Source organism: Rhinolophus sinicus, chromosome 2, assembly GCF_057876585.1.
Source record: "Rhinolophus sinicus isolate RSI-liver-muscle chromosome 2, RSI-T2T, whole genome shotgun sequence".
NCBI lineage: Eukaryota > Metazoa > Chordata > Mammalia > Chiroptera > Rhinolophidae > Rhinolophus > Rhinolophus sinicus.
The window spans coordinates 103,552,380-103,567,661 of NC_142502.1; the positions used below are offsets into that span (position 1 = coordinate 103,552,380).

At 46.9% G+C, this 15,282-nt stretch overlaps 1 protein-coding gene across 1 annotated transcript; it reads right to left on the reverse strand.

Moving 5' to 3' along the window:
- Positions 1–336: 336 nt before the first annotated feature.
- LHFPL5 (LHFPL tetraspan subfamily member 5) lies at positions 337–14,586 on the reverse strand. Its single transcript, XM_019738864.3, has 4 exons — positions 13,690–14,586; positions 8,376–8,612; positions 3,468–3,494; positions 337–2,093 (listed from the first exon to the last, which is right to left on the reverse strand). Exons 1-3 carry the CDS (start codon positions 14,099–14,101, stop codon positions 3,484–3,486), a joined length of 660 nt encoding a protein of 219 aa, XP_019594423.1. The 5' UTR covers positions 14,102–14,586; the 3' UTR covers positions 337–2,093; positions 3,468–3,483.
- Positions 14,587–15,282: the final 696 nt, after the last annotated feature.

Here is a 15,282-nt window from a genome sequence, read left to right on the forward strand (position 1 = left end):
AGCACACCCAAACCCTTAATGGCAGCTCTGTGGGAAACCTTGAGGCAGAGACATTTGGCTAAGACGTGCTGGATTTCTAATCCACAGAAACTCCAATGTTCTAAAACCACTGAATTGTGGGTAATTTGTTATGCAGCAACAGGTAATTAATGCAGGGATGTAAGATAATGAAAGCATTTGGGATAGCCTTGCAGTTCACATTTCAGGTATAAATGACTAGTCTTTCCTCATCTGCTCAGGGCTAGTCATTGGTGAAACTTGGGTGTCACAACCGTCCCTAGCCCCCAGCCCAAGGCAGAGGCAAGCCAGAAGTGAGGAAGGAATAAAACAACTTGGTTAGAGGAGTGCTGATTTTATTTTCTATATACTTTCAAAGATGAGATTTGAGGTGCATTTCAAGCATTTATTTAAAGGTAAAGCCCCTTGAAAAGAGCTGATAAGCAGTTACAAAGTGTCAACCAAAACCAGTTATTGGAGAGGGTGAATTCTGAGTTTCCTCAAAGATTAGGCTAAAGTGAAACGCTGCGTCACAGGACTTTGCAGATCTTCCCCAGCACTGACTTCCTGGTAAGTCACGCAGGCTGTTGGCAGATGCACCTTAAGCCCCCAGAAGCTTCTGTGAACCACCATGAGTGCCAGTTCAGTGATAAATATTTTGTGGGTAGAGAGGCTTTTAGAAGTCTTTTTTGCCTCTTACAAAAAGTAAAATTATAAGAAATAAATGAACAAATGTAGATAGGAAACTCACTAAGCTACAGAACTTGTCAAATTCTGTCATTCATCAAGCTTGCCTGACTCTGAAATAATTCTATCAGCACAAGAAAATACAAATATGACTGTTCTTAAATTCCATCCTAATAGTTACCATCAGCCACAACTGGGATGGTACTGGAAGGATTCTCACTCCTGGCCCATCTGAACTGGAGAAGAAACTCCGCACTGACGGCCGGCTATCAGAGTGCACTGGTGAAAAATCATTCCCTACAGCCCAGGAATAAGACACCTCCTGTTCACAGTGTTGCTGCTGCATGACCAAGCAAGGACAAGACCCATGACAGCTTTGTTGAGCATTTACCCCTCTCCCCTGTGAGAGAACAGTGTCCGTGCTTCCTCTTTCCTGAGTGAGTAAATGGACTAGGCCCAGGCGTTCCCCAGGGTCATTCACTGCAGATAATCGACAAAACCCAGATTCTAATACACTACGCCCCAGGCAAGGAACAGCCTAGAGAACCTCTCATTGGCCTTGGCATTCGCCAATGAGGTTTTACCTAAACCGAGCTCCCTCTGGAGGCTGGCAAAAGATTCACCATTTAATGTGACAAATTCGAAGTGTCTTACAAGACATGTCATCTGTCACTATACTTAGACACAAATAACAAACTTCTGAAGCTCATAGCCAGTTCTGATTGGGTCAGTGTGGAGACTACGAAAAAACGGGATTTGGGGCTCCAAAGGGGAAAATCATCAATTTAGTCTAAGTATTTAGATCCTGTGTTCACCCAATCTTTATTAAACGTCCCGATGGGTTCAGGTTCTGGGAGCCTCTCTATGCCTTACCCACCTCTGAGCATCAATAAAAAACCAAACTGCTGTCAGAGTGTATGGGTTAAGGAGAAGCACAGGCCTCCGTAAACCTCCACCTGAAACGACCCAGCAGCTCACAGCCACCTCTTCAGTCGCTGTATACAGCCAGTGGCGTTTCCGGTGTGCCTTCAAACGAGGGCATCCTCAGTTAATGAGGCTGTCAGAGACTCAGACCCGGGGACCCCTAGACATGGACTCATTCGGCCTCTTGTTTTACAGGAGAGGCCTTGAGAGGGTATGAAGGGATAGAAGAGAACGTGAGTCCCCAGTCAGGAGAATACCACCCATGTCTCTGAGTATCTTTGATGTGGGCCACTGCAGTTCTGCATCTCCTGAAAGTTTTCTGGAGACAATAGGAGGTCTGGTCTCAGGAGACTGCAGATTCTAATGCTATAATGAAAGGCTCCGGGCTTCAGGCTTCTAGTAGCCAGGGGCAGGGACGTTTGACAGGAACTTTTATCTCGGAAGAATTCTATCCCTAATTTTCCATTGTCAGGGAAATAGATGACCTGTAGTATCAAAACAAAAAATTGTCAGATTAGAAAATGTGACACTTTTAAAGCCAATAAAAACAAAAACCTTCCCCGCATATGCCCCCATTTTGGTTCAGTTCTACCCAGACCTGCAAACTTCCTCATTAGTGTATAAGATCGTGTTCAATGTCCCTCGAGTAAAAACTCATATCCGTTAAAATGTAAATAAAATGTGGTGCAAAAAAGAAAAAAGCAGACATAGAGGTGTCTTTGATTCAGTAATTCCACTCCAGAGTTTATAAAAAAGTTATTATCTATGAGAGCAATACTAAATGGCTGGTAACAAAGGCCTGGTTTCACAATTAAATGGTGTGGAGTTGGCAGCTTTTAAAAACAATAACATTGCAAAAACATAAGCAAATGTTTCTGATAGTTTGCTACTGAAAGTATGAACCCTACTCAGCCCCCATCACACTTAGAAATGCCATGTCTGTGGCCCCTCTCCCATGAATCAGAATCTGCCTGTAACAAAACCCCCAGGAGACTGTGTGTATATTCAAGTTTGAGAAACATCTAATAAGGGAGGGGAAAATGCTGATTTATAAGTGTTCAAAAAAGTATATCTATATGGTCACAGATCGGAAGGTATTTGCAAAAATTAAAATAGTTTAAATGGAGATATTCCCTCCTACCCACACAAAGTACCTGGGCTGCTGGATAAGTCCGCAATAAATATGGCAGCTATTGGGAGGTGATACTGTTGTGGGCTTGCTTCTTTTTCTTTTTTTTTAAACGTCTTACATAATGTTGTTGTTAAATCACATTTTGAAAACTTAAGAGACAATGTGGAAATTAATATGTTGTGCTTCCCTTTCAACCATACATTGAAACTGTTTAAGTTGTGTTTTTCTTTTTGCCTCAGCTATCAGGAAGCATAAAGCTACATTAAATACTCAATACAGTAATTCTATTAGCCTGGCTTTCTGGAATATTTGTTTTCTTCTTATGGTTTTTGTTTTCTATTTTATTAGGTTTTCGAGTATCTTCTTACAGATCATTTAAAATTCTGAAAATCAGGGTCCAGATGACAATAACGACTTCTAAAACATCATTCCTGTTTACCAGGCTCCACAAAAAGATAGTTAATGAAACCACCTGACTGTTTTAAATTATTTCTTCTCTCCTTGTTCTTCTTCCACTTCTCAAAACACAAGTAAAACTAAAGAGTTCCCGTTTGCCCCTCAGTGAAGATCTCAGATGCCACCCAGCTCCCGCCTCGGGGTCAGGGGTCAGCCGCAGGCCGCACGGCAGCCCGTATAGACCTTCCCTGATGGCCTGACAACTCAATAAGGAAGGGAGGCCACAGCCCTTCCAGAGGCACGCACACCACCCACCCGTGGAATTACTCACCAACCCTTCAGCTGCTTCAGACTTCCTCTGCAACGAAAAGAGAAAGAACGTTATTTGTTTACAACCAAGCCTCGTTTTCAGGATAATTTCCTGTACACTACGCCTTCCCCGAACTAGATCAGATTCCTCCTATTCACTCTCACGAAAGCTTTCCCTCTTTGTTCATACGTGTTTCAGCTTGTCATTCCCTACTGCTAGATTGGCTCCATTACCAGACTGCAAAGTCCAATTTAGACTTCTTCCCTCACCAACGGGCCCCCAGGGCCTAAAGGTGTCCGCGGGCAGTGAGCACAGGAACTGCGGCGGATTGTGCAGCTGGATGTCATGGAGACACTAGGAAGACAGACAGGGGAGAGAGCTAGTATTGGTTACTCACCTGTAATACGCAGGCATTGCTCCTCAGCACGTTCTTTTTCGTTGAGATGTAATACACTAACAAAATTTTAAATCATTTAAAATGTAAAACTTGGTGGTTTTAAGTATATTCACTAGGTTGTACAACCATCACTGCCATCTTAATTCTAGGAGGTTTTCATCCAAGAAGCCCTGTGCCCATTAGCAATCACTCCAATTCCCCCTCTTCTCAGCCCCAGGCAACCGCTAAAATCTACTGTCTGACTCTGTGGATTAGTCTATTCTGAACATTTTATATAAACGGGACCATGAAATATATGGTCTTTCACTTCATGTAAAGTTTTCAAGGTTCATACACATTGTAGCAATTTTCAGTACTTCATTCCTTTCTATGGCTGAATAATACTCCACTGTTTGAATACACACATATTGTTCGTCCATGCATCAGTTGATGCTCATTTGAGTTGCTTCCACTTTTTGAGTATTATGCTGCTATGAACATTTGTGGAAAAGTTGTTGCATGAATATATGTTTTCAGTTCTTTTGGGATATATACCTAGGAGTGGAATTGCTGGGTCACATGGTAACTCTGTGTTTAACCATTTAGAGAAATGCCATTCTGTTTTCCACAGCAACTGCAAAACTTTACATTTTCACTAGCAATGTATGAGGGTTCCAATTTCTCACATGCTCACCAACACTTGTTATATTTCATCTTTTTCATTACAGCCATCCTAGTGGGTATGAAGTGGTATCTCATTGTCATTTTCAATTGCATTGTCCTAATGACTAATGATGTTGAATATCTTTTCGTGTGCCTATTGGCTATTTGTACATCTTCTTTGGAGAAATGTCTATTCAAATCCTTTGCCCATTTTAAAAATTGGGTTATCTGTATTTTCCTTGTTTAGTTGTAGGAGTTCTTAATATATTCTGGATACTGGAATTATGATTTGCAAATATTTTCTCCCAGTGTGGGGGTTGTCTTTTCACTTTCTTTCTTTTTTTAGACCTTATTGAGTAATATTAGGAAATAATGTGTTTTTTCCAGGGCCCATCAGCTCCAAGTCAAGTCGATGTCCTTCAATCTAGTTGTGGAGGGTGCAGCTCACTGACCCATGTGGGAATCGAACCGGCAACCCTGTTGTTAAGAGCTCGCACTCTTAACCAACTGAGCCATCCGGCCACCCCATATTTTCACTTTCTTGATGGTGTCCTTTGAAGCACAAAAGTTTTCAATTCTGATGAAATCCAATTTATCTATTTTTTTCTTTGGTTGCTTGTGTATTAGGTATCATATCTAAGAAACCATTGCCTAATACAAGGTTACGAAGATATACACCTATGTTTTCTTCTAAGCGTTTGATAATTTTCTATCTTATATTTAGGCCTTTGACCCATTTTGAGTTAATTTTTGTATATGATGTAAGGTAGATAGTCCAGCTTAATTTTTTTTCATGTAGGTATATGATTGTTCCAGTACCACTTATTGAAAAGACTATTATTTCCTCAACTGAATGGTCTTGGCACTCTTGTTGAAAATCAATTGGCCATAGATGTTCAGATGTATTTCTGGACTCTCAATCTTATTCCATTGATATGTATGTCTATCCTTCTGCTGGTCCTACACCATCTTGACTACTGTAGCTTTGTGGTAAGTTCTGATATCAAGACATGTCCATCCTCTGACTTAGTTCTTCTTCTTCAAGATGGTTTTGGCTGTTCTGAGTCCGTTGCATTTCTATGTGAGTTTTAGGATCGGCTCGTCAATTTCTGCAAAAAGCCAACTGGGATTTTGATAAGAGAGTGCACTGAACCTGTAGATCAGTTTGGGAAGTATTGTCATGTTACCAATATTAAGTCTTCTGATCCATGAACATAGGCTGTTTTTCTTTATTTAGGCCTTTAATTTCTTTCAACAATATTTTTAAGTTTTCATGTATAAGTTTTGCATTTCTTTTGTTAAATTTATTTCTACTATTTTACTCTTTTTGATGCTATTGTTAATTAAATTGTTTTCTTAGTGTCATTTTCAGAGTGTTCATTGGTAGTGTATACAAATCCAATAGATTTTTGTATATTGTTCTTATATCCTGAAACCTTGCTGAAGTTGCATATTAGTTTTAATAGTTTTTTAGTGGATTATTTAGGATTTTCCATATACAAAATCATATCATCTGCTAAAAAAATAGTTTTACTTTTTCCTCTCCAAATTCAATTTCTTTTTCTTGCCTAATTGCCTTGGTTACAAGCTCCAGTACATCTTCAATAGAAGTTACAAGAGCAGACATTTTTATCTTGTTCCTAATTACAATCTTTTGAAGTAGGTGTTTTTTACAAATAATGAAAAACCTGCCTCCTACCCTACGGAAATGAGGCTCAGATGAGGCAATTGAAACTCAGAGAAGTTAAGTAGCCTCTGCTAGTTAACAGTGGGACCAAAAGTTTAAACCCAGTTCTGACTCCAAACCCCTCCTCATTTTCCTCTGCCTCCTTGACCCCTAAAGAGTAGATTAGCAACTATATACAGAGGGTGCCAAAAAAATGTATACACATTTTAAGAAAGGAAAAAACTATTAAAATTGTAATACTCAACATATACCGATAACAAAAGATGAATACAAGTCACGTGTATACATTTTTTTGGCGCCCCTGGTACTCGGGCAAGGCTTCATTTCCACTTTCATTGTTTCCTTCACGCCACACAATAATGGAGATAGCAGAGCAGGGCTCAGTGTCCCCCTTTTTGCTGAAAAGAACACTGAGGTAAAGTGACTTGGAAGAACTGGAACTCAAACTGCTCTCCTGACCCAATTCTGTGCTATGACAGAAGCAATAACTGCTTCATTGAATAGTGAGATGTATTCAGAAAGGTGATGTGGGTGCTTCCTAACAGGTAATAAACAAAAAAGGATAAATTAAATCCTGTATGGAGAGGAAAAACATCTGAAAAGATTGGGGACAAGATGCATGGGATATGAAAGGAGAGGGACAAGGAAGGAAAGTGAATTGACATTTTGATTAGTAAAGAAAGTGTCAAAGGAACAAAACCATCTTTTTATAAGAAAGCACTTTAAAGAGGGATTATGTGAACAACATTTCTTTCTGGCTAAAAGAATCCCTTCTGAAAAAGCGAGAATACAAATGAGGAATATAAAAATACTGTGTGTGTGTGTGCGTCCAGGCAGAGGTCAGGGTGGCCCGGCCGTGGGACTGAGAACGGGACAACCCGCCTCCAGCAGCTCCTGCTGAGGCCGCCCTGGGAGAATCGCCCTCACTGCCCAGCGTGCTGGTTGTTGAGACTGCTGCTGGATCCCCGCCTCCCACCTTCCCTCACACGGTTGCTGGGAAGATTTAATAAAAACGGCCCCACTGAACAAACCTGACATCACTCCTGCACATAGAAGAGGCTCAGCTCCATTTCCCTTCCCTTCATGGGGCCTGCGAGGAACCAAGGCCCTAAACGTGCAATGAAAATCTCTCTCTCGTCTCTCCTCCTTGACCCAGCTCATTCTGGTAATTTGGTTTCCATCTTAACCACATAACTTAAGCTTGTGAGTTTCTCTTCTTCCACCTCCAAAGAAGGGGGCAATGTTTCCAGTTTCTTCCCCATGGAGAAGTGGGCCCCGGCCTGAGCCAGAGGAGACCTGAGCTCTGGCCTCATCTGTGCGACCACTTTTCTGTGCATTCCAGGTGGTCTCCCTTCTGGGCTTCGAGCTCCCTACCTGGGAAGGGTCCTTGGTCACAGGGTACAAGGGAATTTGGCTGTTTCTTCTTGCTCAGATCCAAGGGGTGAAATTAAACAACTATGGAGAGGGAGACTCCAGAGGTCTCTGAGGGGTGACAGGCCCCTCACAGTGGCCACTTGCCGGACTCATAAGGGTGTGAGACAGGCCTTGCCCTGTGACTCGGAGATGAAATATATGCACTGAATAAGTTAGCTCCTCAAGATAGAGGAAGGGCCTAATGACAGACAGGAGCAGAAAGTACTCAGGAGGAAGGGCAGGCAACGGGGAGCCATCTGAGGAGGCTACTTGAAGGGTCCGCCTGGGCCTCCAGGGACAGCTACAGTGGACTTTTAGGGGTCAGGATGTGCACAAGAGGGAACTGAAACAGGATGGGCACACGAGAACCCCTAGGCTACCCTAACCCCCGGAGCTCAGGCTCCCACCACCTGTAGTCCAGGAGCTGTCACGTCGGCACCCTCACCTGCCTTTCTCCTCCTTCCCCAACAACTCACCGCTCTGCTCTGCTGTTTCTCCTCTCAAAGACCTAGAAACTCCCAGCGTTACTTCAAGACCCAGGTTCAGTGCTGCTTTCAGTGCGAGGCCCTGCCTGTATCCCAGGCTGGATCAGGGCTCCCTCCCCTATAGACCCTGAGAGTGCGGGGTGCAGGAGACCCTTCTATCACAGACAGCCTGTGTCACACAGGTCTGTCACCACCGTCCACTGGCCTTTGGCCACTACGACAAGGGCTGTGTCTGACTGGTCTCGGTGGGCCAAGCTCAGTGATGGCTGACAGGAAGCCCCACGTCCCGGGGAAGGGCACGTTACCTTGTCCATCGGCCTTGTAGTCGTCAGGCAGCAGCTTGTCCTGCCGGTAGCCCAGCACGAAGGCCAGAAAGGAGAGGATGAGGGCGTCCCCGATGCTCAGGATGGCCAGCATGAAGGCCCAGCGGATGGTGCACTGGCCCAGCGTGTACTTGCCCGCCTGCTCCCCACACATGCTCCGCACCGCACTTGAGTCCCAGCCATCTGGGTAGACCAGGCAGCCAATCATCAGGCCTGTGGCTGGGGGTCGGAGGGGGTGCACCTGTCAGGCTGGCTGCCTCTGCCTGCCGCCTCCCGCCTCGCACTGCTGTCCTCGTGTCACCTCCCTTCTCCTTGTGTTGACGCCTTGAGAGGCCCCAGGGGTAGCTCCTACCGGCTTGTAGAGCACAGGGGAGGAAACTGAGGTCCAGGAGCTGAAGCGGCTTGGCCCCTGGGAGCCAGTGGGCGGGGCAGAGGGCGGGGCTCCCGGGGCGGGGCTCCCGAGCCAGGGAGGGTTATCCTACCACGCCAGGTGGTCCTACCAGCCCTCAGCCAGCAAATCACCCTGGACTTGACCGGGGCTGCCTACCCTGGCTTCAAAGCTTTCCAAAATCTGGTCCCAGACCGGAGAATTCATCACTCCTAATATATATACATTTTTCATATCCCAACATTTCTGAAATAGGTTAATAAGAAAGCTTTCGGCCATAGTTTCCTTACAAGTATTTTTCCTTTTCCTAGAACATAGAATAACGGTATGTCCTACAACTCAGGTATCTTAGATTCAATGAATACAAGAAGTATTCCCGCCCCATCTCTCACTGCTTCCTTCATGAAACTTCCATTCAAGCAACCAGGTCTCCTCACCCTCACCCGGTACAGCACAGCGCAGCGGCCACTCACCCCTGAATTAAGAACGCCCTGCTTAAAATGCTGATTCCTGGGTCAGGGTTGGGCTCAGGAATCCGTTTTTAGAAGCACTCTTCCAAGGTGATTCTCGCACTAGGAAAAGCCAGGAAACACTAGAGCAGGCTGCCTGGATTTCAAGTCCAGCTCTTCGCTAACTAGTTGGGTGACTCAGAGCAAGCTACTTAAGTTTTGTTTGTTTGTTTGTTTGTTTTTGCCTCGGTTTCCTAATCTGTGAAATTGGGATTATAATCGTATCTCCCTGTGTGGATTGCAGTGAGGTTCAGATGTGTTATCACGGGGACAGTGCTCAGCACAGAGCCTGGCACATACTTGGCACTTCACAAGTGTTGGTGACTGTCATCCCACTCTGTGCCTTTAGTGACTCAGTATTTACAGCTAAAATATCCATTTTCCCCACCTTCCCCCCATTTTTCCCATGGCCTCCCACCAAACCATCCCACCTTAGCTGCACAGACAAGTGACATAATCCTGGGATGTGACCGGGGTAACGCCAAGAACAACCACCATGCAGGAAGGGGGTGCCTCCCCTTATCTGTGTCGCTTTCCCACCCTGGCCCTGCTTCCATAAGCTGGAGGCTCATTAGTCCCAAGGCTGCCCTGCCTGGGAAGCCCTCAGAGAAGCACATGCAGGACCCAATGTTATCTGCCAGGGCTCAGCTTGTTCTTACAAGGAAGGTCAGCAAGTCAGCAGATCAAACAAATGCCGTCAGGTGTGAAGATCAGGGTCCCGCCTCCCCACCTAAATGGATCAACCCTCCTTTGATTTTTTTTATAGGAGGAGCTCATTTATATAGTTCTTTTATAGATCACAAAATACTTCATGTACCATTTTTCTCTTGATCCTCACAACAGTCTTGTTAAGTAGACCATATATTAATGTCCCATTTTACAGATTAGAAAACCGAGGTTGTCAAGGAACCAAGAGACTTGCCCACTCATCCAGCTACGGCAAACCCAAGACCTGAACTCATAGTTCCCGACTTTCTTAACTTCAAAGTTATTTCCCCTTACTCCCAGAGTGTGACATCTATCCAAAGATCTGAATGTGTTTCATGGTGACATTTCAGACTTAGTGATAAACTGAGAAATGTTTCAGGAAGATACTTAAGGTGGGGGAGGGGGAACCCTCCCAGAGCTCTTTGGTAAAGCCTGTGGCCTTCCCCTCTTGGTATGAGACCAGCCTTTGGTGGCTGGCATGGCCCCTCACTTAATGGTAGAGGGAGTAGGGGGTGGACACAACCACACACACACACACACACACACACACACACACGCTCAGTGTGTAGGTGAATCGGTGAATGTGGAAAGCAGCTGCCCATCTGGACTTTCCTTCTTCCCATCGCTCCTCCCATTGGCCCCTTTCCCTTCCATAGCATCTCCCTATGAGGGCTCCAGTAAAGAGTTCAGGGCCTCTGACTTGGAAACAGGTTGTTACAAGGGCACCACAGCCCTCTGTGAGCACGCCACCTATCCACCTCTGGTCCTGGGCACTGTGGGGGTCAGCCCCATTTGTGGTGTCTCAGGGCTGTCAGCTGGTATCAGGCAAGTCTGCATACCCTTTCTGACTTCCATTCTCTCACCTGTAAAATAGGGAGAATAATACCTGACTCATAGCAGGGTTATGAGGACAAAGTGTAATCGTGTAGAGAAAATGCTTACTGCAGTGTCTGCTGCATGGTAAGTGACCAACTAACATGAGTTGTTGCTCTTTTTATTGTCATTGAAGTCAGATGGAAGCAACCTTGGTGGCTGTGGTTGTCACTAGAGCTGTTCAGCAACGTTCCAGGTACACAGGAGGATTATACTTCCTTGCCCCCATCCCCTGAAGTCAGGCAAGGCCATCTGATTCCCTCTGGCCAATAAAATGTGAGCAGAAGTGTGGTGTGCATTTAACTGCTGGTGGGAGACCTTCCAGAGCTCCTTCTCCCTCTGTAATGACAGATGATACTCCATCAGCCTGGGTTCCAGACGAGAACAGTGAAGGCAGAGCCCCCAACTGATCTTCAGCGAGTATGTACCATGAACAAGAAATAAACCTTTATTTGAAGCCACAAAGATTTGGGAGTTGTTTGTTATTGTGGTATCACTTCACCCATCCTGGCTGATAAAGCTGGGTTTTGTGTATTTCACCTTTACTGAGCACTTACCATGTGTCCGGCACTGTGCAAGGTGTTTTGAATACATTATATCATCCCATCCTCGCCAGAACCCTGTGATGGGGTACCATTGCTACATCCTACAAATGAAGTTACCACGATTCAGCTCCTACCTGTGTTTCTAGGAGCTGGGACCACACTCAGTCTAAACCTGGCATCCAGAAGCTCAGTTAATATTGTTAAGCTATAGCCCCACACTGCCCTAGCCATCAACCCTCTTTCCCTTCTCCTGTTCCCTTCCTTGGTTCCCAGCTCTTTTGGCAAGGTCAAGCTAGCTGGTTTAGGCCTCTTCAAATGGGTGCATCTCCCAGCTGCTGGCTGTGAGGCACACCCCGTCCTCATCCTTCCCTTGGGCTCATCTTCCCTTCCCCGGCACTGAAGAATGGGACATGACACCACCTTCGCTCTCCCCCAACATAAATGTTTCATGAGATGACACCTGGCACCTCTGCTAACAGTGTCTCCAGCTCCATGACCCAGAAAGAGTCTGGCTCAGATGGCCTGGTAACCCCTCCCCCAGCCAGGCCCTCCCAGCACTGCCTGTGGGAGGTTAGAGGAGGGGACCTACGAGAATGAGGGAGGGATGGATATATTTCCAGAATCCATAACTCTGATATGTAGGCCAAGCTGGCAAGCAGGCCAGCGTCCATTCCACTCCTCATTGTCACAAAACTGCTAAATCTTCATTCCCCCTTCTTTCTCTCCACGGCCCACCAAGACTTGCCTCACCCCTGCCCCAGACTTTCCCTCCTCATATAGTGAGACTACAGAGTAACGGGAGATGGTGGGGGGATTGGGGAGGCCACTCCAGAGCCAGGTGAGAGGCCTGGGTATAAATCTGTAATCAAAGGTCTGCCCCTCACTACCTGTGTGCTCGAAGACAAGTTACCCACTAGGAGCCTTACCTGCAAAATTGGAGGAATTCCTACCTCTCTGCCTCATGATGAGATTCCTCTAGATGACACATATGAAGACATTCTGCAAATCACCATACTTACATAAATATGTGGCTCAACAAAAATGTCTTCGAAATACATCTAGTTCTTTGGGACCCACTGCCTTAAATCTCCTCGGTCCTTAGTTGACAAGTTGATCTGCTCTAGCTTGGCCAAATCTTATCATCTCTCTCAGCCCCGGATTTCTCATCTATAGTTGGGGGGCAGGGGGCCTATAGCTCTCTGAGGTCCCCTCCCAACTCTGACAGTCTTGAGTTTATATGTTTAGTTTTCTGGGATTCGGATCTCTGTTTCATTCTCCCCCGTTAAGGCTAACAATGTTTCTCATTCTATCCAACAATGTCAAGATGGCTTCACTCTCGTCTGCAGTCCCCAGCACTGCTCCTCGACATCTTCCCAGTAAGGACAGTCTATGTGCAGTCCTGGGGTGGGGAAGAACCAAAGGCTGCAGGACAAAGTCTGAGGCCATCTCTTCCTGGCTCTAGAGGAGAACAGGACTAGCGGAACCACTGAGAGGCCTGCCTGGGCCAGGAGCAGGAAAGGGGGCTGAGCACAAGTCACCACCTACCACACATGGTCTTACAGATCCTAGACAGCACCCCCTCTGCATCACAAAACATCATCCCCACTTGCTACCTCCAGTGTGGAATCCTATAATTCGGGAACAAAGACTCTCACTCCACAATGAAGAGGGCACTTACATGTAAGTTTCTATGGGAGAGGGCACATGCAGTGGAACATTCCAAATCAACGACTGGCCTTAGAATCTTCCCTGAGAGCAGTTTGGGATGGGAAGGAAGGAGTGATAGCAGGGATCTGGAGATCCTTAAAGGAGAAAGAATAAGTGCCCAGAAGTGGGAGACGGGGACATCCAGATGTGCTTGACTAGCATCACTAATTTGCCCTGCAGTTGAGTCCTGTTCCCACATGGCCAACAAGGGAAGCTTCCTTCTTCCTCCCTCCCAGGGCAGCAATACCCTCCGGTCTGGCCTGGGAGTCAGAACACCCGAGTTCTTCTGTCAACTAGCTATGAGCTCCTGAGCAAGTCACTGTCCTCTCTGGACTTTACTTCCTCATCTGCAACATGAGGCAGTTGAACAATTTGATCTAAGGTCCTTTCCGTCGCAGCCATTCTGAGTTCTCTACTCCTCAGAAGCTTCTACAGAGCGCTGAGTAGGGCTGGGCTAAAGGAGGACAGCTGAGTAGGAGACCCAGAGCCTCCATAGTGGGTGGGATGGCGCAGCTGCGCCTGTGGCCCAGGTGGGCCCCCGCCCGCCCTCCCCCATCCCTGCTCACCCGCAGCCAGCTGCATCCATGCGCAGATCTTGTAGACTGTGGCCGTGTTGCAGACAAAAAACAGGCTGAAGCAGATGATGGAGCCAATGATGAGGAACATGGCCAAGGCCACGAAGAACATGGCGGTCTTGAAAGCTCTAGAGGGGATGCTGGAGAAGTCCAGTGGGCCGCCCTTGCAGATCAGTTCTGAGGACAGCACGTTGCCCACACAGTAGGAGAAAAGGCCGAAGTAGCCTGCCTGGGGGGTGTTGACACTGTCACCGATCCAGTATGGCTGGATGAAGAGGGCCATGACCAGCACGGAGAAGCAGATGGTGAGCGTTCCCCACATCACACCGATGGCCCTCGCGTTCCTCACATAGTTGGTGTGGTAGATCCTAGCTGCCTCCTGGGCAGGCAGCAACTTCACCATGGTGAGGGCGCGGGGGCCTGGGCAGGGGGCCTACGGGCTGGAAGTGCAGATGGAGGCCCGGAAGCCGTCACTCCTCAGCAGCTTTGGGCAGGAGGCTGCAGTCAGGGCACAAGGTGAGGGGCTCTCCAAGGTAGAGGAAAGACGATTAATAGGACAAGGAGGACGACCTTGGCTTCTTCAGGGGAAACTTGTCTAGGGGACTGTGTGCGCTCCAGCGGGGCGCTCTCGGGTCTCCTGCCTCCTCTCAAGCCCGCCAGGGTCTCGGGCCTGCTGGCGCCGCCCTGCCCCTCCTCCGTTTCCAGCTCAGAGCTCCGGGGAGCTCCGCCCCCTTAGGCCGGCCCCTCCTGCCTCCCTCCGCGGAGAGCGCGGCTTCAGCACCGCGGCCAGCGCCCCGGGGCAGAGAGGCGGGGCCGGGAGGAGCCCGGTGACCGAACGGGCCAACCCCGCCCCAGGGAGGCGCGGGGAGCCTCCGGATACGCCCGCCGCACACCCCGGCCACAGAGAACCGAGACCCCTCTTCGCCTGAGTGACGATGACAAGAATTGGGAGGGTGGAACTGCAGCTGTCACATTCCTCCCGCTCAATTCCTGCCGCAAAACCGCTTCCTGAGCGCCATCCCCTCGCTGGCTCCCATGTCGCCCTCCTGTAACCTCCACTCTCCCGGAGGCCAGAAAGGCCTTTTCTGACTGTATCTTCCGGTCACTGGTTTCTAGACCCCATCACTCAATCAACAGCTACTAAGAGCCTACTATGTGCAAAGCCCTATGTTGGAGGATATCTTCCCTAAGCAAGAACCACAGAGATAAAATCGGCAGGGCCCCTGCTCTCAGACTGTGAGATATTTACATTTAGGTATATGTATATGCGTATGCTATATATTTTTAATGTATTATTTATAAATATATCGTTTTAAAATTATTTATAAATACATTATATATGTATACATATATACATACACGTATATATACAGAGGGTGCCAAAAACATATATATACACATTTTAAGAAAGGAAAACTGTATTAAAATTGTAATACTCAATATATACCGATAACAAAAGATGAATACAAGTCACATTTGACGTCTGCAATTACAAGAGGTGTTCAAAGTGGTTACCATCAGCATCCAGACATTTCTGATTACAGCGAACTACTGCTTGAGCAACGTTGACCAAAGTGTCCACTT

Bases quoted from the DNA above. Each gene is read 5' to 3' on its own strand.
- LHFPL5 (XM_019738864.3), bottom strand. From the start codon at position 14,101: ATGGTGAAGTTGCTGCCTGCCCAGGAGGCAGCTAGGATCTACCACACC. The intron at 8,613-13,689 runs GTGAGCAGGGAT...TCCGACCCCCAG, and splicing joins ATGGATGCAGCTGGCTGCGG to CCACAGGCCTGATGATTGGC.